The sequence below is a fragment of the Dipteris shenzhenensis genome, chromosome 15 (genome assembly GCF_047967505.1).
Source record: "Dipteris shenzhenensis isolate YYH24624 ecotype China chromosome 15, Dip_SZ_1.0, whole genome shotgun sequence".
NCBI classification, from domain to species: Eukaryota; Viridiplantae; Streptophyta; class Polypodiopsida; order Gleicheniales; family Dipteridaceae; genus Dipteris; species Dipteris shenzhenensis.
This window is the reverse complement of record NC_141610.1, coordinates 16330271-16355676: the sequence shown is the minus strand read 5'-3', so window position 1 is coordinate 16355676 and position 25406 is coordinate 16330271. Positions and strand designations below refer to the sequence as shown.

The following is a 25406-nucleotide window of genomic DNA, read 5'->3' as shown; positions in this document are numbered from 1 at the left end:
CTACAAGCTGAAAAGAGAGCAAAAAGATAAGAAAAAGAATGCAAATTGGGGTGCAAATCAAAAGGAAGAGAGTCCAAGGGAGGACAAAGGAAAAGTTAAGATCGAGGAGATCAATGCAGTCACACATGATAGTGACAATGATGTTCTCTTCATGTCTAGTTTATCTGCAGAGTTGCTTACCACTTCAGATGATGCATATTCCCAGGATTGGATTTTGGATTCTGGTGCTTCATTCCATGTTACTCCCCATAGGGAATGGTTCTCCACTTATGACAGTGGAAAGACAGGTTGTGTGCATCTTGGAAATGACTATGCATGTGACATAGTGGGAGTAGGTGACAAAGTTTTCATTTGCAAATGGGTCTGCATTTATTTTGAAACATGTAAGACATGTGCCTAAGTTGACCAAGAGTCTTATTTCAGTGGGTCAGCTAGATGATGCTGGTTTTCACACCACTTTTGGCTTTTAGAGTTGAAAAATTCAAAAGGGCTCTATGCTTTTGGCCAGGGGTGCCAAGTGTGGGACTTTGTATCCCTTACATGTATCAGGGGTATTTGATCATGTTGTTGCAATAACCGAGCAGCCAAGCACTTCTTTTTGGCATTGCAGGTTGGGGCACATGAGCCAGAATGGAATGAAACTCTTATGCCGTTTGGGTTATGTACCGCATTTGAGTTTCTCTGATTTTGAATTTTGTGAGCACTGTCTCTATGGGAAGCAGACTAAATCAGCCCATAAAAGAAGGGGAAAGAAAGAGTTTGAAAAGCTTGATTTGGTGCATTCAGACGTATGTTGGTCCCATGCCTACACGGTCATCAGGCGGGGCTGAATACTATGTGACATTCATTGATGATGCAACTAGGAAAGTGTGGGCTTATGCTATAGCTCGGAAGAGTGATGTGTTCCAAGTATTTCAGAAATGGCTGGCCTTGGTTGAGAATCAGTTAGGTAGAACACTTAAATGCCTACGGACTAACAATGGTGGAGATTCTCTCTCTCATGACTTTCAACATTTCTGTGATACACGTGGGATTAAGAGGGAGCTCACATCCCCTCGTACTCCAGAGCAAAATCCAGTTGCAGAAAAGATGAACCGTACCATTCAAGAAAGGTTGCAATGCATGCTTTCCAATGCAAGTCTTTTTGGTGGTTTTTGGGCTGAGGCAATGAAGACTGCAGTGCATGTGATCAATAGATCACCTAGTAAGAGTTTGGATGGTGGTATTCCTGAAGAGGCATGGAGTGGCAAGAAGCCCTCTTACTCTCATTTGCGTATATTTGGGTGTGAGGCATATGCACATGTGCCAAAAGAGCTTCGAAAGAAGCTAGATCCTAAGTCTAGGAAATGCATCTTTCTGGGTTATGGTGAAAGTGGAGAGATGGGCTATCGTCTCATATGTGAAATTGAGTCATACAGATAGTCCCAAATCAGATGAGGAAAGGGCCATGATGGCCAAGGTTCCTTATGCATCAGCAATTGGGAGTCTTATGTATGCTATGATAGCTACTAGACCAGACATTGCATTTGCAGTGGGAGTTGTTAGCCGGTATATGGCTAATCCAGGAAAGAGGCATTGGGAGGCAGTTAAGTGCATCATGAGGTACATGAAGGTTACCAAGGAGATGTGCATCTGCTTTGGTAGAGGAGACATGCGTGTACTTGGGTACACAGATTCAGACTATGCAGGGCATGTGGATAGTAGGAGATCCACTTCTGGTTATGTGTTTACCTTTGCAGGTGGTGCAGTGTCGTGGATGTCTCGCGCACAGAAGTGCGTTGCTTTGTCTACCACAGAGGCTGAGTATGTTGCAGCCACAGAGGGTTGCAAGAAAGCTATATGGCTTGATCGGCTAGTGGGAGATTTGGGGATTCATACAGGTGTACCGACATTGCATAGTGATTCCATGAGTGCTATTCAGCTAGCGCGGAATCCGGTCTTTCATGCAAAGACCAAACACATTGAGCTCAGGTACCATTTCATCAGGGAGGTACTTGAGGACAAGCGCATAGAGCTTGTCAAGGTTCATACAGATGATAACTCTGCAGATATGCTGACGAAGAGTCTACCTAGTCTGCGGTTTGAGTATTGTCGTGTATTGATGAGCATTGGATAGTATGCTCACTGGTTGTTCTCCCTTAAAGGCACATTGTCCTTTAAGTGGGAGGTTGTGGGGGTTAAAGGTCACTGTGCCTTTACCCCGGTTATGTACAATACTCAAACACATATATAAATGAATGAAAAAGAAGATTAGGATGATTCTGCACCCACCAAAACTTGTGTGGCTCTCTGTTTCTCTCTCTCCCTCTTCCGTTCTTACTTCCATTGAGAGCACTTCCATTACATACTTGCAATCCTCGATAGTATGACCCATCTTGAAGTCTTTTCCAATGATGTTGAGATGATTTTTACAATACCTTGGGCAACATCTATGTAGCTTCCCAAGGTGTTTGAATGAGCACACAATCCCAAATTTGGCATATGGCAATTTATGTTTCTCAATGGGGGAGTGGGCATTCTCTTAAGTCACCTAAAGCCTTGCTACCATGGATTAATTATCGCACACACTCCATCCCACATCTCAAGTAGCCTCAATTTGCTTTACCCATCTTGAAGTCTAATGTGTGTTTTTATTCATGGTGTCGAGTGGATCATCACTTATCTTGGGTGACTTCCCAAGGCACTTAAATAATTGTAAAGGATCCTCTTCAATTTCTTGAGTTGGGAAATGTGGGTCACAAAGAGGAGGTTTGGGAGATACTAGTATGACTACTCAATGAAAATGAAATGGCACTAATTTCAATAAGTAGGTTAGTGAATTGTTTACAACCAATAAGAGGCAATCCCAATGAGCATATTATTGCATAAACAATTCTTCACACATGTGTAGATGTCTTAAACTAACAAGCTAACCAAAAAGCAAATGTGTGGATAACAAGTTATAGAAATCACAAGCAATAGATACAAAAGGTCTCAGTGCATGCTAGCATCAAGATTATGGCAAATATGTTGAAACCTCTAAGAATTAAAATGGCTTCAATAATAAATGAGATTACATAGATTTAGTCTTGTTGCCTTTCTTCATCAGAAATTGCAGGATTCATCTTGATAAGCATGTTATATTGATAAGATGAGATTATTGAGAGTATGCATGGGATTATTCATCGTAGCCATAGTTGAACATACGATACAATAGAATGTGCAGCAATGCTTTAGGTATCATTTGTTTCCTAACGCTTGGCAAAAGAGTGAGTAGTTCATCATATATCTGATACTTTAGCAAAAAAATAGTAGTGCTTACACATCTAATTTCAATAAGCATCCTGTAAGATGGGTTCTTCAAATCTCCAAATGCAAATCAATAATTAAAATCTTAACAACAATGTTGCCCGTCAAGACAAACATGTGTTTGCAATAAGATATGCATCTACTTCATATTTTACAAGACTAAATAGGTCATATGCAAACTAAGTACAGTTAACAATTTTAATAATAGAAAATTCTGACTCATATAGAGTTGTATATTGGAACGAATACAATTTCATATTAATATGCCTACATTAAGAACAACCCTTCTTTGAGTAAACTTCAGTAGGATTTGGAGAAAGGTAAATAAATGTATAGATTTTACTACACCTTAACAATAATAAGAGTAGCCTAAGCTACGGACCAAAAGTAGAGGAAAATAAACGTGTACAAGAGTACATAGCATTAATACTTGAAAATGAATGTGTACAAAGAGTCCATATGCATTTCTAAACAAAATACACAGTTAAATAGATGTGTGTGGTATAGTTGAAGAGAGAATAATGCTGCTTATCATGTTAAGGTATTATGCATTAAAAATATATATATACAGTTAAATAGACGCGCGTGGTATAGTTGAAAAGAGACTAATGCTGCTTATCATGTTAAGGGATTATGGCTAAGCAAAGCTAAGGCCAAAAAACTTTTAATTCTATATTTTCTTGGTAAATCAGTAATGCAGCCCATAGAGATACTTTCACATTTGTCAGAGAGAATCTCTAACATCTATAGCACACCGTCTAACTTAAGACATTCTGCCTTAGCAGCCAAGGGAGAGATGGCAAGGCTAGAGTAAGAGGAAGGGTACTCGACAAATGGCTTGGATGTGGGAGGTAGATGGCATGGCAAGAGAGAACAATCGTGCAAGGGAGGGGATTCCAAGGCAGACAGGAAGGATGAGGAAGCCAAGAGGGAAGACCTTTTCCAAAAGCATTCTTGCCTCTCTTTTTTTGCCCTTCTCTTGTTGTAACGATCATAAGGTCACAATGAAGTACTAGCAGGTTCAGGAGTAGCCTGTTTAGCAATTCAACTCGTGGTGGCTAAAACACTGCATACCTTGAGACCTTTGGTAGAAGCAGCACATTCCATCTATAGGTCCTGTGATTAAGAGGTCCCTCCTTATGGTTGGAATGTTTATGTTATCCTTCAATTTCAATGGACTGTATGACCAGGTCTGCAAACACTTTTGATGTCATGATCAATTCAGCATTTTTCCGATCATTCCCTTCCACCTGCCACAGTTATACACCGTCAGAAGACAGCAGAGTATTCCCCCTTAATATATAAGAGATGCCAGTTTGCATTAATATCAATGCAGCCAAATTTCAATACAAATCGTCTTTCAAATTTTGTAAGATTATTGCAATCCAAATTTCTGCTATGCTTCAAAACGTTTACTCTTGGCCTCCAATTCTTTATCCACCAATATTTCAAAGCATTAAGAAAAGATTCAATTATGTCCAGAAGTGTTAGTATGAAATTTCTTTTCTAAACAATGATATCTCTGTTCCTGGCAGGTAAAACCATTTTGGAATATCAACACCTTCCCTTCAATTATATTGAATGGAAGAAGTGCATGTATAAGAACTTGAGATTGATTTTTGCACAATGAAGAAAACATTTTCTTACAAACCCTTACAATTTCATGAAGGAAATTGGCAGAAATGTCTCTCCTTTGCTAGTTATTACACTTCAATACACCTAACTTTAGCCTCCACTCAAGCTCCATATACGCCCACGACTTTGATGTTTGAAAAAACAACCACTACTTCCCATATTCTTGCTAGTTCATCAACATTCTGTAACCTCACTAGCAAAAGCATGAGGTGCCCCAGCGGGGCAGGCAAAATTTTGAAGAAGGGCATTGAGAAAAAATTTACAAAGCTTTCAGCATCGGAGATGTCATTTGTGGAGCAGGAGAATGAATGCTCCTTATATCCCTTCTTAACAAGTAGCAGATGTTATTGGTGACCATTATGTGCCACACTCAAGTGTCCCTGATCCCATAAACGACGGATTGATGCCGTACAGACAAGCAATCAGTACATATGCAAATTGGGACATACAGTTTGCACTGTCAAGCGTGCCATCCAAATGAGCACCTGCAATTAGAATCTTCTAGATATATAACCATAAGAAGGAAAGAGATGAAATGTATACATGTGGGAATTCATTTGAATACATGCACATACAGAGAAGAAATCCTCCCATTGTGACCCTTTTAATAGGTTCTTCCCATTTAAACCATCCATAAGGTCTATTAAAGCTTCTACCAAGACCTTAAAAGGTCCATATGCAATTGCTTACATACCCATCTCCTAGGACCTATGACCATACTTAGGCACGTCTAATCAATATAAATAATTGAATACATAATAATTCGCCAAGCCATATCTGTCTCTGATACCTACCTCTACTGGCTTAATGATGTTTTAAGTTTCTCCACAATCAGTTGTCGGTCCAAAATCGCCTTGTGATGATCTCCCTTTCTTAAGTTGCAGCTGTTCTTAGCTAATATCTTCATTGCCCTGCCCTCAACTCTCCTTTGGTAGCTTTGTTCATCCTTGCAAATGACTTATATGTAAAAACGACCGCACTGAAAGATTGTTGGTACCTTTCACTCTCTGATTACAAGTAAATATTTCAGACAAAATAAAAACTAAAAACTTAAGAATCTTATCCTCTTAGTTCCTTGTCAATTGGCTTAGCTCCATCCACTGAATCCGGAAACAACCCATATATCTGATCCAGTGATTGTTAGTTGTTTATAGTACCTTTCGTTCTTAGATGGTTGTAGTAAGAATCAAATTCTGTTCTCCTTTGTAGATTGTCTACATATTTATGCTCACTCACGTATGTGCTATCCTACATTCTCCATAAATCTACTTCAAATCTTTAATATTGTGAGGTATTCTGGGTTTCAATAGTGTTTGCGATAGCATTTTGCTACCCATTAGAGCAAGTTGACACAGCGGTTTTCATTCAAGAAGCTCAGGATACTGACCCTTGGAGCTCAAGTTATGCTTGTTTGAATTTTTGTGTATTCTTGTGAGTGTTTTATGAATGTTGAGAGTGGAAGAAAAGATTAGTAAGAGAGGAAAGAGTGTCCATGGCTCATGAGAAGAGAAAAAGAAAAGATTTTTGAGAGGAATGGAGTGAAGATTCTAAATTTGAGGAAGATCCTTCCTCCTTATTGTGTGTATTTGGCAGTGGCTTCCAAGGAGAAGCCCTTTGTACTTTGCATGGCGTTCAAGAGAAGGAGAAAGCCTGTTGGTATCTCTGCACAACATCAATACATCCTTCCTCCTTACTGTGTGTATTTGGCAGTGGCTTCCAAGGAGAAGCCCTTTGTACTTTGCATGGCGTTCAAGAGAAGGAGAAAGCCTGTTGGTATCTCTGCACAACCTCATGTATTGATGTTGTACCACTTCTAGGTACCTCAGTACTAGTGCGGCTGTCACAAATTTGTACTTCTCCCAAGAAATAAAGAGAATCCTTTATATTGATTCTCGTCAAAGAATGCTGACTTCGGTTAACTAGAACAAGTTTCATTTTTCTTTGCATTGCATTCGTTAAAGAACACCGTGGGGATGCCCACAAGGGACTAGGATTAGTCCAAGAACTAGAATGCATGCATTTGGCTAACTTCTAATGGGTTAAAGTGTTGGACATTGTTAGAGTGCTTAATTTCCCCACTTTTTAGGGGAAAAGCAAGTGGCGCCCCACTTTATTGGAGGGCCCACTTGAGTTAAAAGCAATTAGAGGCCGCCCACCTTAGGACAAGGTGCCTGCCTTTGAGAAAGCACAAAAAGCCTGGCTTTTTGGGAAAGGTGCCTATCCTAGGCAAGAATAGCAGGCCCAGCTTTTGGAAGCACGTGCTTTCTGATTGCTTGGTCTAGTCTATAAATTAAGAGCCTCTGAGCTCTCAGTTTTGTTGAGATTTGTACTCAGCTCTTCCTTCCTCGTGAGCCACCTTGTACAAACAGTTTTCTATTGCAATAAAGACCTGAGAGGGGCAGCACTTATTTCTGGCCCCTAGTGTTGTGTTTTCTTTCTCTCCCTCCCTCTCCCACACTCTCTATAGTGATTCCTCCCCATCCCTCTTCTGAAGATTCTTCAAGCTGTCACGCAGTCTTCCAGCCCCAGACGAAGTGATTCTCAGTTGGCAAACTGTTCTAGAGTGCTGTGATTTGCCTCCTGTTGTTGCGATTTGGATTCCAGCCACCTGTCAGGGTGATTTCTGAAGTGCGATTTAACTAGAAGGCTGCAATGTGTTTGTAGAAGCTGAGTTAGACGCCTGCTTAAGGTTTCAGTGGTATCAAAGCTTAACTTTGCCACTTTCCTTGGTGGCAATGATCCAAGAAATTGTCAGTTTGAAGAGGGACATCAGTGATTTGGAAGAGTCTGAGGACAATCATAGTTGGTATAGCTTTCCTTGCATTGACCATGTCACACCAGCTTTCCTTACAAGATCCAAGGACAAAGGGTCTTCCAAATCGAGGTACAAAAGGTGATTCCTCCGATGTCCCGTTCCTTCACCAGAGGACAATTAATGGAAGACGGTGTCCAGCGCACCTTGTTGCCATTTGGCAAGATATTATCTACACCTCGCGCACCATGTAGGAGTGTGGGATGTAAGAATCTCAAACAATCGCTACTGAGAGGCGGGCACGTTTTTTATTGGAAGCCTTGGCCTACATGTGTCTTCTATGTATTCATTGAGTAAGGCATTCATTGGATGTACACCCTGCGCACCATGTGGGAGTGTGGGATGTAAGAATCTCAAACAATCGCTACTGAGAGGCTGGCACGTTTTTGATTGCAAGGCTTGGCCTACAGGTATCTTCTATGTATTCACTGAGTCAGGCATTCATTGGATGTACATTAATAGAAAATTCATTTCTCGGGGTGATTTAAAGAGCGACATCAAATGAGATTATCTCCACCTAGTGCTGGACGGGGGAAATTTGAGGGAACAATGCCATAGCTATAGAAGTTGGCACTTAAGACTATATCATATACTTCAAGACTTGATGGTGTTCATTACTAATATCTCAAAAGCTCGTGATTCAGTTTTGGATTCGTTAGCGCATAAAGAGTCAACATTTGCATTCACACCCTACATATGTACTATGTACATATTACAAGATTGCTCCTCAAGTGCATGTGAGAGGACTTAATGCACATGCATTGATGCACTCAAAGAGACAAACAAAGCTATCCACATAGCAAGTAGAGAGGCTTGTTTTTTGTATGGAGAACTTGTGCATCAGGAACAAATTTGAGAACCTTAAACATGCAAATAACTTGCATAATTGTATATGTCTATGTTGTAAGTCATATGGTTTATGTGAAATGTTATATGTTTCAACTCTCGGCTTGGCCAAAAGGCGTTACTATGGATGACAATTCATGTTTGAGCTTTGTAAGTCAAGTATAATATAAAACTGACATTTCCAAAACCCATAACCCCTTCACCAGCAATTACATGACACGAAAATTATTTCGCATGATTTTTAAGGAGTGCATTAGGACGATGCAATATCCCATCACCAATAAGATTGGAGAGATTCTACAGGTGAAAGTGGTAGCAAGACATTGTACATACTACCAAGATAGGGTCATGCAAGATAAAGGAGAGGATGCTAGGTAGTTGTGGATGTGTCCCCCACACACAATTTGATCCAATTGTGGAGAACATCAAGAGGACGTTGCACTACTAGAGTTCCACCATTTTAGTATTAGACTCCAAAGCTTTGGCAGTGAACTAGGTTTTAGCATCCGCATGGCGTGCTGCATCTTGTTGTTGCCGCCCCCCTTCAAAACCAAGCTTTAGCATCCGTGTGGTATGCCTCCATTGCCTGGGGCACACAATCAAGCCCTCAAGTGTTCCATGAGGGACCAGATTCAGATAGAACTTTCATGATCTAGAGAGGTTTCCCTCAGATTACCACACTAGATGCAATTGCCAATTACTATGTTCACACCTCATTCTCCATTTGTAGATTCGGCCCAGTAGCCAATCTCACTACATGGAAGATATTGCTGTGAATGATATCCAGTTAGATAATATAAAGTGACCAAGAGGCTCAAGCACAAGTCCCATCTTGGGACATGAATCAAGGCTCCTCAGGAAGAGAGAGTGAGACCACAATTCATTTTTCTCACACACTACCTACCATAGGGCCTTCATGGCATTTCCACTCACTAGATCAGTTGTGACCACCTCATTTCTTTTCTATATGGTTTTGTATGAGCTTCTCATAGAAGTTTATGTTCCTTTTTTGGGAGGAAAAAAAGTATCATCATTTAGTTATGTACGATGTAAGTATTTCCTTTTAATTCATAAGTTATAAATTTAAAAATGCCTCCATATTTTTTCTTTTTTTTAAAAAAATTTTGTTGGATTTATTGAATCTTGATTCTTGATAAGTACTATTCATATGTGTATTGGAAGTATTGGTCAACAATGGCGAAATACCATGCCAAGTATCTCAATGAAATGATGATAATGGATCAAGTTTGTTGAAACAAATACCAACCAGTGTGTGAAGCCTCGTAAAAAGAATTCACACAAATACTAGTAAACATATGCAGATAAATAATCGGACAACTTACATGCAAAAATATAAATGGATATCCATGGAATCATGAAGGCCTGGTACAAAGACTATCTAAGCTTTACAAACATGAAGAGGCCAACGGACATGTTGGCATCATACCAACTACACCCTTGGAACTAGCACCACGTAGAACTTCAATTCATGAAAAAGGTCTCGAAGATGAAAATTATTTATATGGATCAACGCTATGCTTGGTATTCAAAGACAACTTTGCATTTCCAAGAGAAGAGATATGATAAAATAAATGCTTGTCTTTTGCCTAACAAACATTGCAGTGTTTCCACTTGGCTTTCTTTTGCAGGTAATTTATGGCAATCGCAGATGCTTGCCTTCTTTCAAGAGAGGGGTCTGTCACGAGGACGTGAAATTATGGGACTTTTGATTTACGACTCCCATAATTTGCACGTGACTGCCTGGGACGCGAGGGTCCGACTATGGGGCAGGACTTGGGGAATTACAATTCCCTAGTGGACCCTTGGAAATAGTGAATTTGCGCTCGGTTACTAGGTAATTAATTCCTAGGGCCAAAGTGTGCAACAAGGGGCCAAAAGAGTGGTGCAATTAAAAATTGCTAATTTTAGCACAAGACTCTAAAAAAAGCACAGAGCCCTGTTTTTGAGGGCAGAAGACCAAAATCAGTTCCAGAAGAGCTAGATCATCAGTTGTGAGTTGCCAGAGCCTGCCAGGTGCTGCCAGAGCCAAATTGTCATCTGCCAGGAGCTTCCAGAGCTTGCCATGGAAAATCGCCATCAGCCAGGGCCAGTTCCAGTGCATCCAGGGCCTGCCAGAGGAAATCGCACCTGATCCAGCAGCCTGTTGCAGATTGTGATTTCAGCCAGGGTGTCCAGATTGTGATTTAATCTATAGGTCTTCCGAGCTGTGCCAGGTGACTGCGTCCGGTTCCATAGCCGTTCCAGGTGTTTCCAGGCTGCTACAGAAGATTGCGATTTTGCTTCTAGGCTGTCCAAGCTCTACAGGGAAACTTGCAATTTGATTTCTGGAGCCTTCCAGGTGTTGCTGCTGATTTTTGGTAACTTTCCAGGCGTGGGTGTTCTCTTCTAAGCTGCTTTTGGGGCTGTGACCTATCTTCTGTGGACACTGGGTAGAAGAAGGCTTGCTTCTTGCCTGCTTTTTCCGTTCCCTGATTGGTTGCTGGCTAGTTATTGCGTTTGGGTTTCTTTCCTTGCGAAGAAAGGTTGATTTATGCTGTTGGGCAGTGGCCAGGGAGGCTATAGATTGAGGCAACCTGTTTGGGAGTGCTTTGTCGATTGATTGCACCAAAGTTTGGCTGTTGAAGGCTGTCTTGTAGTTGTTCAGCCGTGTCTGGCTGGTTGGGCACTTGGTTGTGCAATTGCAGGTGCGGCACAGACAGTGGATGCTTTTGAGATCTCTATTGCATGCTTTGGTTGGCTGAGGATACAGGATTGTCTAGTAATTGGATGCCATTCACCATTTGGAGTTGAGCAGGGAATTACAGGGTGGGCTGGACGGGGAGTTTGCGAGCGTTGGTTTGCCTGTGGTGCAGCTTCCCAGAGACCTTTGTAATCAGCCGCTTGGCTTCAAATGAATGTTACATAAATACCGCAAAAGGTGCCAACGTTTGGGGCCAATCGGTGTCCTTGTTTCTGATTAGGAGCGCTCTAGCTCCCCTGTGATTTAATATGTGGTGTGTATTTATTTGTCAGATTATTGTGTATGCTGTAATTAAGTGGATCCTACCACCCTTTACATTGTTGAGGCTGGTTTCAGAGCATCTCATTCTACCTATGTGTGGAAGAGGGACCTATAATCTAGTTGGCCTCCCCTCATGGTGGTTTTTCCTGTTTGTACTTCTTTCCACAATAGGGAATCTATCGTATTTGTTTGAGTTTCCGTCATTCTTCTATGTTATGAATTTTCAGGCGAATAATTTTTACTCTCTAAACAAGAAAAACCCATCAATCTTTTATGCTACCTCATTAGGTTCACAAAATGTTATTTACACCTCTATATCCATTTCCTCCTCATCCACTTAACAAAAAACAAATCCTTGGTTCTCCCTTACCAAACTTACTACTGCCTGCCATGTTCCCTCTCTCTATGCTCTTGACCTCCATTGCATTTTAATTAATATCTTCAGAATCTTGAAAAGACATCAGTTTTAAACTAGTATAGTTTTATCTTTTGAGCAATCCCAACCCACGATCAATTGAAACATTGTCCATAATTTCCTATGTACATGAGTGTCCCAAGTTTTGTAGAAATTTATCGTCTTCCAACATGTAAACTTCTTTTCCTTAAAGAAGATTATCAAAAACAACATTATCGAAAAAGTGATTACCCGCTGTTTGGCTTCTTTTGGTGATCTTCCTACAAGAACCAAAATGACAAACATGTTTTCAATGTCATTAAAGCATGAGATAATGCACTCTTCAATTTGCTTCCAAAGAATTTATTATTATGATAAACTTTGAAAAAAGGAGATAAATACATTTGTCCATAGAATTTAAAACCAGCCTACAAAGTACTTTTGTACAGTCCCAATTTCTCTTCCAAAAAAGTCACATAACCAACACAGAAGAGATAAGGGAGGATGGTTTGCAAAATGTTGTGATTTACTTTCTAAGCTTGCCCTATTATGAAAAAAAACATAGCATAAATAAGAAGTTGGGAGATCCTTGGCAATCACACACAAGGGAGGGAGAATAAAAAAGAAGAATATGAAGAAAGTATTCAACACCAAATTATACATAGAGACCTTCAAACCTTCAAATGTAATAAAAAATAAAGAGCTCCAGACATCCTCGTGTGCTCCCAAAAAAGCTATAACCTAGAGAGGAATACCTGTCCTCAAGAAAGTCCCCATCCACACGGAGCAAACAACGGGCCTATCATCTGTATCCACCCAATCAAGGGGAAGGGCTGCATCAATCTGAAACATCCTCCCTGCACATCCTCTAAGGTGTAACCGTTTGCTGTTGACAAACTTCTGGAAGCCTCTTGAAGGCTTTCCAAGAGCCTACGCGGCAAGGCCTCTCTCCCACCTGGACCACTGCATATCGTGAGACATACCAAGCTGCCTACCATGCTCATCAAGTATACTGTTATTCCACATAATCAGCTGCCTGTCAATCTCTTCGACAGAGGAGGGAGGAACTCTCTGAAGGGTACTTCTGAATCTGGCCCAAGCCTTTAGAATCGCAACCATAAGCGGGGAGAAAGGAGACCTTAGACAGGCTGAGGTGAAGATCCATCTGGTGCTATCCATCCAACCTCCCCCTAAATACCATGAAACAAGAAATTTTCCCAAGGCTCATCCCCAGGCATAAGTGCTCTAACTACAAATTTGCAAAGCAAGGCCCTGCATTGCAAGTCTGGATCTATGATGTTTAGACCTCCCTCCTATGTAGGAAGGATCAAGGTGTCCCGAGCTACTTTGGCAATAGTGTCTGTAGTGCCATCTAGTCCGCTCCATAAAAAATTCATGATAGGCCTAATGAGTTGATTGATACAATCTCTGGAACTACACCAACAGGAGCACACACACCAGGCTGTGGCTAGCAAAAAACCTAGTTCACAACCACCACTCTGGATGCAAGGTCCAGTCTAGTTGAACTCCAAAAAAGAAGTGTGATGATATCCGAAACTGTCCGATGGAGATCCATCGTGAGTGAGGCATGTGTAGCTCAGTGTACTCCGGTGGTGTGATGAATCCCTCCTCCGAAATATGAAGACAGTGATCTCTGTAGAAGCTCAGCTTCACTGGAAGCTCCCTCGGCTCCAACCAAGTCCTAAAGGTGTGTAGCTGCAGGAGATCCTCTCGAATGACCTGGTTGGTGTGTGGCCCAATCGGGATGGTGGGTGGGAGTACTAGGGGGGCATCCAAACTGTACTAAAAAGGAGGTATCATATCGATGTGAAACCCCAATCTCACAAACCATCTGTGAGTCTATGCATACCAACATCGCTCGTCTCCCTCTGCTGCCAACCTCATGGAGGAATCAAGAGCCAACCATGGCAACCTTTGTCTCCCTGATGTGCAGTCCCCATATGATCTAACCCGGTGTAGATATGTGATGGTCTGAAAGGCTGCATCTAGCTGGAGTGGAGAAGTACCAAACTCGGCCTAAATGATATAATGTGGTACAAATAGTTTCCCCCGGATCATCTGTGAGAGCATAAGGATTTGCAGGCGCTCCATCCGTGTCCACTCTATATTTGACATGTCAGGTCCCCAACAAGGGCTGACATACATACCGGCTGGTTAGACCAAGGAGTTGAAGAGAAGAGCCTTGGTCCGAGGGTCCTAGAAGTGGGAGTGGAAGCATTGTCTCTCTAGCCGAGCCAGTGAGGCGTATCCCCTGCTCAGTCTGGCCTGCATCGCTAGTCTCATCATGAAGACCGGGCCGGAGAAGATGACCCCCAAGTAAGAGGATACGATCTCAACTGGTGACCCACCAAAAGGAAACTGCTCTTGGTGCATGTTTGCTCGAGAGGTGTTAAAGATCATGACCTTCGTCTTGCCAAGGTTGACCTCCAAATCATGGGATAAACAAAAAGCCTACAGTGGATCCAGTTGTCACTGGAGCCACTCGGGTGTGGAGGACAAGTGTGCCATGTCATTTGCATAAAGAAGAATCCTGATGATGATCCTGGCAAGTGAGCAACCGGTCCCTCCGGAAGTCCCCATGGAAGTCTCCAACTCGTCGATGTAGAGGCCAAACAGAGTTGGTGATAAGGGACAACCCTGTTGACCCCTATGGTGCTCAAGATCTCGTCTATCCTATCCGAACTCGGCCTGAGACTCTCTCATAAAGTGCCATGATTGCCCAGATGATATCCTGGTCAAACCCCAGTGCCTGTAGGCGTGTGATGAGTAGAGCTTGAGATACCGTGTCAAAGCCTTTGCGGAAATCCACAAAGCAACAATATACCTTCTCCTTCCGTGATCTGGCCTCCTCTATGACACTCCTGAGTGTGAGTATGTGATCCATAGTTCCATGGTCTCCCCTGAAACCGGCCTGACCCTCTGCTCTAAGCCCTCTCATCTCTACGGACAGTCTGACCGACGCATCCAATACTACTGCATAGATCTTGGACTTCACATGTCCAATCATGCTAGTCCTGTAGCTACTTGGGTCCATGGGATCCCCTGCCTTGTGGATGGGGGTGATGGTATTGAGTGTCCAAGTGCGGGGGAAGCCAAGGCAAACAACGTCATTGAACAGCTTTGCTAGGATCGGGGCTAACGTGTCAATCCCATATGTGATAAACTCAGTGCATAGCCCCTCGTGGTCCTTAGCTCGGCCATTGTGCAGTTTCAATGTCGCGTCCTTGACTCCCCCTCTGGTGAACAGCGTGCAAGTGGTGGGGCAAGGTGTGTGTACGAGATCTGGAGTAGACTGGTGTGGGACATCATAAAGATGGCGTGCATACGTGTGCCAAACTCTCATGTTGGTGAGGGGTGATGGAGACCTACGCTCAAGGAATCTCCGCCAAAAAACCTTAGAGTTGTTGCTGTACAAGATGTTCAGCAGCTCCTCCTCATTTCGACGAAGAAATGCCTGCTTCTTTAGATGTATGAGACGTCGCTACTTGCGTACCGTGTCTGGTGTGTTCGGGAGATGACACCTGGTTTCAAGTCGGAGTTGTCAGTGAGAAGCCTTGCACTCCGCATCATACCAGTTGTTGCAGGGTACAAAACCAAGAGGTGGTGGTCTAGTGGACCGTGTGGTGTGAGGAAAGAGAGGAGAGGGCTGAGGCATAGAGAGGAGGGAGCAGCTTGGAGCGGGGAGGAGCAGCAGCTACGAGTGATATATCGCTAGAGAAGGGGGCTGGTGAAGAACACAAAATTTGATATGAGGAGCCCAGAGAAACTCATGACATTGTATTCTTGTGACAGCATGAAGAGGAAGGAGAGAAGAAATATCAATTTGGGAATCTCTCCGAAGAATTTGTGATTAATGATACAGTTGATAAAGGGCTTGCTCGCTTGCATGTTGTTTAATTGCACTCGCTTAGCCCCCCCCCCTTCCCCCTCTCCTAAAAATAAATCCAGGCTCTTTTCACAAGGAGATACAAGACCCAGGTGTTGAAGTAAATCTTAGCAAGACCTTTCCAAACATGAGACCAAACTGGGGAGGAGTCAGACTGTAGCATGAAGTATGTACAAGGCGTGAAATGAAGTTCATGACTGAAAAGTAAGGCTATATACATAAACAATGTCCCAAAAGATAGCTAGCTATGGAAAGTCAAGCCTCCACGGGCATTCCAATCAAGAGGGAAGATGCCTGCACAATTTCCACTGCCTTCCACACATCAGTAACAACATCATGCTTTAGAAAGAAGATTCTGATTCAGTAAAACTGTGTGCTTTTAGTTGCCTGATATGCAGAAAAAAAATGTAAAATCCACTACAAGTTGCCTCAAAAACCTGAGTATAGCTGCTGAAAGGGTGTAGCACTGCATGGGCGAGAGTTGCAAAAATTGCAACTCTCCCCCATGCATAGGGGAAAGGAGATCTTGCCACTCGGTCATCCAGAGGCACAGTTCAGCCCTTGGATTGTATTCATTCATCGGAGGGTTTCTCAGCAGTGACACATGGAATTTTCCTGAACATCTTTGCAATTCTTGCACAGTAATCTTCTCTAGTCGCATTCTGCTCTCTCTTTCTGTTCACAATAAATTCCGCTGCACCTCAGAAGACACCAAACATAGGCTTGAAACTGCACCTACAAACTGTAGAATACAAGAGCTAAAAGACCCTATTTATAGTAGGGGGTGGCTGCAGACTAGCCGACCTGACCTGACTGGGTCTGGGTTGGCTGGTCTGCTAACCCAACCAGCTGGTCAATGTGCCAGCCTTAAACTGCCCCTAACCCAGCCCTAAACGAGCCCTTGATCCTGGCAATGTGCCCTAGTAATAGCCCCCAACTGACTACACAATGTACACCTATCTTGGGCAGGCACACACACATAGAAGCCCTCGCTCCCTAATCTACAGACAAGAGCTGACCAACCTTAACACCTAGTGCATGAAGAGCTGCTGCAGGAGCGGCTGCTGCATGGAGAGCTGCTGGACGAGGAGAGGCTGCCACAGGAAGGGCTGCTGTGGAAGAGCTGCTGCACCAGCAAGAGGGAAAGAGTCTACAAGTGAAGGGGGTGGGTCTTTTATAGATGCACGAGAGGCTGCTGATGTGGGTCATCGGATTTGGGCCCAAATAGAAATGGAGGGGATGGAAAGGCCTCAATTAGAATGTGACCTTTCCTCCCCTCTAGGATGTGGTGGTGGCTTCCCCTGAAATGTGGTGGGCTGCATGGAGACTGAGTCCATGACAAGTGGTGCCATGGGTCATGGGTGGCCCTGCCATGTCCTATGCCATCTGATAGGCTGCCATGTGTCCTATACCAACTCGCAAGTTGCCACAAGTCCTATGCCACCTCATAGACTGCCACGTGTCTTATGCCACCTCACAAACTGCCACGTATCCTATGCCAGCTCATCATGCTATGTGTCAAGGTTATCACATTTCATGACTGACACATCAGCATGCAAAGTGTCTTGGCTGCCACATAAGCATGCCATGTGTCACATGCCACAATCATGGACTAAGGTTGTTTCAACAACTCTTATTTGCTTAACTATTAAATTCAGTTTGGGTGGTCAATACTAGGCTGATTTTACTTCTGTTTTCATCCTTAGGTCCCTGGCAATTAGCTCTATTCAGGGTTAATATAGGATTAATATGAGTTTGGTTGGCATTCTCAAATAACCTATTAGGCCTATTTATTTGTCGTCTTGTCTTGTATCTCTTTCACTCTTTCATGTTCACAGGCCCACACCCATGGCTACTGCAAACATTCTCCTTAATAGGTGCTGGGGTAGCATACATTCTATGCATTCGATTGGTCCCATGATTGGATACTCGGGTGGGGTGTGGTCTTTACGTTTCTCTTAAAGATCACATCTCTTGTGGGACACTATGCCCATAACTCCTTCACCTAGGGGTCCACCCTCAAATGCTATATCCTAGCCAACTAGTACCTGACTAAACAGTGGGAAACATATGCACCCTTTTGAGAAACATCCTAGTTTTAAAAACTTGAAATTGCAGAAATAAAGTTATGTAATAGATATTTGCAGGGTACTCAGTATCTTGCTCTGTTCTATGCAAGGAGGGGTAACTCTAACTTGCATGCTTTCAGTGATTCAGATTGGGCTTGGGAGACATTCACCATTTATTGGCAGTTCATACGTGTCTTGGTTGAGCAAGAAATAATCCACTATGGCAACATCCTCTTTTGCCCCTGACCCTCCTAACTGTGAATGCTAGCTTTGAAGGTCTAAAATTGCTTTGACTCATTGCCCTTTGGTAGCATGGCTGGATTCCTTCATTGTGAAGGTGGATGCCAATGGCGAAGGATTGGGTGCCATTTAAGGCAGGAACATTGAGTGGTAGCGTTTGAGAGTGGAAAGTTTGATGGGAAAGAAAGAGCTCACACCACTATGTATAAGACCAAAAAATTTGGCACTCATTCCCTTAGTTCCAGACTCAGTATAGAATGTTGACGTTGAGAGACATGGATTCTTCTCCAAAAGCAAGGCATATGGGAATCATCCAGACTTTGTTAACCAGATTTTCATCAGGAAATCCTTCGCATAGATTTGATGAAAATAACTTAATGTTGATGCATTGGCCATTGCCTTAAATATTACAGTATTCCCAACACCCCCTGCAATGACAATGTTCTGGTGTACAAGTAATGATCTCAAATCACCAAATGGAAGTAAGCCCAAAGCTTTGCAGAAAGCTTCAAACTTTTCTTTGGATAGGCCCTTGGTGAAAAGGTCTGCAACGTTTTGATATGTAGGTCAGTAGATCGAATTGATCTCTCCTACATGCAGTCTCTCTCTAACATAATGATAATGGATCTCAGCATGCATGAAACACAGGATTCTGTGCCACCGCAATAGCACTCTGACTATCACCGAGTATGGGAGTTGATGGCTGCAAACCAATCTAAGGTTAAAGTCTTATTTTGAAGGTTGACCACTCCTATAATATAATCACTAGAGAGCACTGTCGAAAAGAAAAACTGAAACTTTATGTGTGAGCAAATTCACAACATTTTAGAAACATCACAAACATTTTAGACACATCAAAATGTATTCTGCATCCATCTCTATCAGACCATGATCTGAATACGCTAGCTTTTTCACAACATTTTAGACACATCACAAATGTATTCTGCATCCATCTCTTTCAGACCATGATCTGAATGTGCTAGCTTTTTCCCAAGCACATTTGACGCCCAATTCAAGATCAAATATAGAACCAATTTCTTATCTTAGTTTTATGTGCTGAAGAGAAATTAAAAGGATGTTGTAACCATGATGTATGATTTTTTGCTCCCATGCCTGTAATTTTTCCACGATGTCTTAGCCATGTATCTATAACTAACGGTAGCAAATGGAAGAGCGAAACCAGGTTGAGACATCAATCTCTTCCTAAACACATAGGTTCGTGTATTTCATATGCACTTCAAAGAATTGATACCTCAAAGAATATGGAGAAATACTTGGATATTCACTTGGGAAGCAACACAAAAAGTAGAGAGAGATGACTAGAGACAAAAATGGCATGATCTAGAAACAAAGAAGAAAGACATTAAAGATCAACTTAATTTATCACAAACTATTTGCAGAATGTGAATGTAACACTAAATTAAAATTAATGAAACTTGAGTTTGCAATTGAGGAACAAGAATTGGAACATGATCGTGTGTTAAATTCAACTGCTTGGATTTGGTGTTCATCTTCATGTTCAGTTTTCTTGCCATGCTTGCCATTCAAACTTCCTTGCCAACTTTTCCATGGATATTTTTGGCGATCAATTTTCTTCTCTCATTGCCAACACTCAACAGTACATGCAAAAGGATGGAAGACCCAGTCAACACTCACTGCAGCAGAAGATTATGTAAACATTGCCCAGAAACCACACAGTGCTAACTCTTCTTTCCTTGTGTACACAAGTGCATAGAGATTACTTGGATTTTTGAGAGTGCAACAATAGAGTAGAACAGTAGATCGTGTATTTATAGATTGTTCCAAACAAATGGACTAAACTTGATAGAAAACAATGTGTTCAGTGTGCTACCATCTAGCAGACAAGGTGATGCCTAGATGTGGACCCCTGATCACCCAAAACTGTCAACCAGCTCCTTCTGGCACCTTCAATCTCTGGTGATGACCTGCAAACAGACTTCCTTGCTGCTCCAGTGGAAGGCCAATGGTGAGGCACTGTTTGCACCTTGATCCTTGACGTCCTTGTTGCTTCTGTCTGCAGCCAATGGTGAGGCACAAGTCTCCATGATTCCTGTCCTCCTTGCTGCTGTAATGGCAGTTGTAGGTGTTTCTAGACCTCTCTACTGGTGTGCAAGAAAAATTTTGAGGCGCCAAAGAACTAGCACTGAATGAAAGAACTAGCACTGAATGAAAGAACTGGCCCCTAAAGAAGCCTTTATGATATAGGGCAGGACGTCCTGCCAGCTCAGCCAACCCAGTCCACAAACTGGTCAAACCAGTCTGCAAACTCAAAAATGTCCCAGATGCAGACGTTCTTCTTTTGACTAATCCCATTGATTAGCATACTAATTTTGGAAATACTGGGTACTCATGGTGGTACTTATCTGTCTCCCGCAGAAAAACAAGCCCTTCTCCCTTGTCTTGTACTGGGAACTAGTGCGCTGATTTTAGCCTGCTTTTTTTGAGCAAATCGGAGGTCTCCATACCATTACAGGGGCTATATGATGGATAGATCACCCCCTTCAAATCTTGTCCCGATCCAACTTTCCATGAGGGATTTTTTTTATTTTTTATTTTGGTTTGGGGGGGAATGGGGGGCGTTAAGACACTCGGTCACCATCCAAAAACAGAGACATAATGGAATTTCAAAGAAAATATCTTCACCGGAACCACAGTTTTTGCCCTTTGTGGAAGCTTGCTTCCATCCCTACTCCGCTTTTTCAAGGCGACATCTCTGAGCCGGTCAAATTTTCTCTCTTCTTTGCTTTGGCGGATTGGTCAAGCCTCACCTGTCACGCAAGATAATTCACCCTGCCGCACTCGAATTTTCATGGCTGTCTTCTTGCATGCCCACACATAGCCAACCTCCCCCAAAGCTCCTTCTCTCCCCGTCGCGCACCAAGTCTCTTCTTTCCTTGCGCCCCTATCTTGTTGTGCCTCTTCCTCCTCCCTTCCGCCTCGATCAACAAATAGCCTCCTCTTTTTTTGTCCCATTGCTAGATCGTTGCCACTCTGATACCAAATGTAATGAGCCAGAATCTCCAACTAGCCTCAAATTCTTGATTTCTACCCGAATCAGGACCTACGGTTGTTTCTAGCCCCTCCTACAGCCTTGATGCTGCAGTAAGCAGCCCCGTAACGTCTATACCGGGCATTTCTTTCCCTATCCTATTCGTTTCCTACTCTAGGCTGACTAATTATGTGCATAGGACATATCCTACATGCTCTCTTAGTCGAGCACTACTACTCCTATGAGAGAGGAGCATCCTCCCAATAGAACGGGTGGAAGATGGGATGTGACCACACAAATGGTAATACCTCATTAGATGTGCCCTTTCAATTCTCCCTATGACCTAAGTTAATCCTTGGACCTTAGGTACTAGAGTTTCAAAGGTTTCTTGACCCCTATCCTTAAATTTAATTATTATAATTCCTTTTTACGCCAATGTAATGACTATAACTTAACCTTTTTCCTCCCTATCTTACTCAATATGACTTCGATTTTATACCCATCTAAACCAACGTTCTTCTCTTGCCTAGTCCCATCTCACATCATGACATGGAAGATCATTGCTAGCCTCATCACTTGGCAAATTCAAAGAGCCAAATGTACAGAGGCCATAGAGGCACATAAACATACACATCACATTCCCTTTGCACATCCCAGTCTGTTTGCATCATCTTGCAGGACATCATTCATACTCTTATGGCTACCTGATCTAGGATCCAGAGCTCTTCCAGCACAACTAGCAATATTCATGAAGAAGCGGGATCATGGATTGTTCTTTTCACACACTCCCTCCTGGCCGTTTCATACTCTACACTGGTTTCAACATTTTATTGATCTGTTGATATTGTATGAGTTGTTTCATAGGACTTTGTAATCTTTGGTTATACTTGATTCAAGTCACTTTTTAGCAAAAAAAATTACATGCACATGTGCGCACGTGCACACATATAAAGCATAAGCTACACTCATGGTTGTGACAATCTTGCTGCAGGCATACTCAGTGAACACACCAATCAGTCTTTAAAAGGACCTTATAGGATGCCACCATCTTTTCCAAAAATTAAACCATCAATATCCTTGGCACAGCCATGGAAATAAGAGATATGGACAATGCACAGCCTCATGTGACAAGGTTACTACCACTCATCTCTCAATTAAATTTTGATCAGGTTGGCATGGGTTTGGTTCTCCATCTTGAAACCGTGCAAGAAACAGGAAACAACTGCAACAATAGGCAGGGAGCTAGGAGAAAAAGGCAGGTTGTTTTACATTCGGAAAGGGAGGGAAAGGAGGAATGGAATGTGACTGCCTAGCACCACCCAATATGCCATCACTGATTAAAACCAGTGAGCTGCCATCTTTTCTGGCAAAGTTTCAAGTAAAGAAGGCAGCTGCTTTAACAAAATCTCCTTTAAAGTTAACAAAAGAAAGTACATTGATTGCATATTCATACCAGTCTTTACAAATCTGCTTTAAAGATAACATTGATTGCACATTCATACCAGTCTTTATGTGTCTTTGCTCAACCCTCTTCATGACTGTGTCAACATCAATGTCTAGGAACCTAGTCATTGATTCTTTTTCTTTAACAAAACATCAATTCTTTTTCTTTAAGAAGACTACTCTAAAGAAAACAGAATGAGTATAGTGCTTGCATATTCATACCAGTCTTTATGTGTCTGAGCTCAACTCTCTTCATGGCTGTCTCAATATCAATGTCTATGAACCTAGTCATTGAGAGCAACAAAACGGACTTCATTTGAAGTTCAAAACAATTTGACACAATTTAATTAATCCTGAATTTCTGACAAAAATAATCAAAATTAACCTGATTTGCATAAACTCAAAGTCAATGGAGATACCAGCGCTCATCAAAAAACCCAGCAAGGTCTTTCCATAAGTTTTCCGGAAGAAGCAAGTAGTTTCCTTCAATCAGTATCACTTTGTGCCTGTATATCATGACAGTAACAAGTTCACCGGCTCAATCATCTAGTTCCCTCCAATGTTCATTCAGCCACTTGTAGAACTATGGATCTGTCATAAGCTCTGATAAGAACGGGATATCGACCAAGTCCACATGTAACACATACATCTAAATGCAACAGGGAGTTTATGGTTTTCACCCTTGAGATTGAAATTGCACTATGTTGTGTTTTTAGAGGATAAGTTTGGGCATGTTCCTGGATTCATCTAGATATATGCATAAGGGAGATAATCTAACAAGTCACATGACGACAACAAAGAAATGCCAAGCCTATGGGAAAATTCAGAAGTCTGAAAAGGAATATGATATTCATAACCAACCTCTATGGAAATCTCATCTCCATAGCAAATCATTAAGGCAATGAAACATTGTATTTTGTTCCTTACTAACGCTTCAATGCATGGATTTTAATTGAATACCCCATCGTGCCCTATAGACTGTGTTTGGCATTTTTACGTTTGGCCATAGTAGACAAGAAAATCCTCTCCAACCTTACATGATTCTGACGTAGTGAGATGGGACACATCATCACAACTACGAACTCAACCAAAATTCACCTGACTATTAGTCACATGTAAGTATTCTGGTCCATTGAGAAAGAGAAACAAGATTGAAAACATGGTGGAAGAGCTACTATTATTGCAGCATCTCGACAGCAGGCCACCGCACTCCGCACGCAAGTACACCCTACAAAGAGGACCCTTGGACATCAACAGCAGATCTTGGTGGGATCCTAGTCAGGCCCATGTGGAGCTTAGGCTATTTATCACCGACACATTATTCAGAACTACACCCCACACACGGAGTTTTTCTTGTTGTCTATTTGAGATGTGATAGACACCTCTAATTGTCCCCATGAGTCGTGTACTCTCATGTTGATTTTAGTTTCCTTGTCTCATTAGTTTTTTGTATTGCGTAGCACTTAGATGATATTCGACGATGCCTCTTCTTTGTGGCACGTTGATTTTGTGCTATCTTGTATGCAGAGTTCTTGATGTCCCATGGGCCCATTTTGGCCTTTAGTGGACAATAATACACTTTCTTTCTTTCTTTCTTTCTCTCTCTCTCTGTGCTCGCCCCCCGCCTCGGACCTACTCGCTTGGCTTCTGGCTTGTCCCCCGCTGCTCCACCTTCCACTGCTGCTTCACCCCCGCTTGCTCCTTCTTGCCCACTTCGCCCCTCCCTCTCGCCCCCCGCTGCTGCTCCACGCCTCCTGCCTGCAGCCCCCCCCGCCTGCACCTGCAGCTCTGCCCAGCGGTCCTCCACCTCCGCCTACAGCCCTTCACCTCCTTCTGCAGCCTCCCGCCTCCACTCAGTCCCCCTCACCCTCCACCCTCAACCCTCCCTCTCCACTCCCCACTCTTAGCCTCCCCACTCCCCGTTCCTAGCCCCTCCACTTTCAATGATGAAGTGTGCATGGGTTGATGGGCCCACATGAGGGGCTGCAGCTGCCCTAAGTACCTGCCAACAAAAAAACAGAGAAAGAATTTTGAACTAGCATCACAAGATGGGGAAAGGTGGGCGAGAGAATGAGAAAGAAATGGATAAAGGAAGAAACAAGAGAGATGACAGGATTCCAAAGCAGCTCACTCTAGAGGACGTGAACACACTCATCAACAGGAGTGGACTCGGTGTGGACAGCAAAGCAATAACGAAGACCGGTACAATACCTACCTCGGTGGGGCCACCATCCTCATCATCATCACCACCCGCCTCCACCTTGGGATCCTCATCATCGACTTCGACAATTACAGCGGGAGCCTCTACCTCTGCCTCTACCTCTACCTCAACAACCATATCGACTACTACACCGACAACCGTTCCATCACCCACTTCACAGTCCCCAAATACGCATCGCATAGTGGTTTACAATACTTTTTCTCTTCCCTCTCCCCTCTCCCTCTGAGCCAGCCCTCTTTCCAATACTCTATTGGAATCCCCTCATCAACTACTCCTCCACATAGGGGGACGGGGTCTATGAGACTCAAGATACTGAGACCCTTGCTTGCACCATTAGGAGCTGTAACGGTACCCTCTAGTCCGAGCTTGGGAATTTCTTGGGGTCATACACAGGAAAAGATATAGTCTTCTATCCGGAGACGCATTAGAGCCCAAAGCGCCCCTTACCGGTGATCAGTGGATACACGTGGGAGTCAGCCTATAAGGAGGAGTCGAGGGAGATAGGTAAAGTATAGGGAC

General features: G+C 42.8%; 1 protein-coding gene across 8 annotated transcripts in view; it reads right to left on the bottom strand.

The window, feature by feature from the left end:
* The window catches only part of LOC147893446 (P-loop containing nucleoside triphosphate hydrolases superfamily protein), an 80578-nt gene that overhangs the window by 18764 nt on the left and 36408 nt on the right, over positions 1-25406 (bottom strand). For 7 of the 8 annotated variants that reach the window (XM_087385786.1, XM_087385782.1, XM_087385784.1 and 4 more), the window contains 4 exons: positions 23086-23172; positions 22889-22950; positions 12250-12278; positions 4363-4538 (listed from right to left, as the gene is read on the bottom strand). In XM_087385786.1, the coding sequence (XP_087241912.1) occupies positions 4446-4538; positions 12250-12278; positions 22889-22950; positions 23086-23172 (271 nt within the window). In that variant the 3' untranslated portion in view covers positions 4363-4445. Of the gene's footprint in view, positions 1-3792; positions 4539-12249; positions 12279-22888; positions 22951-23085; positions 23173-25406 lie in introns of those variants that run through there. The other variant, XM_087385783.1, reaches the window with a different exon arrangement.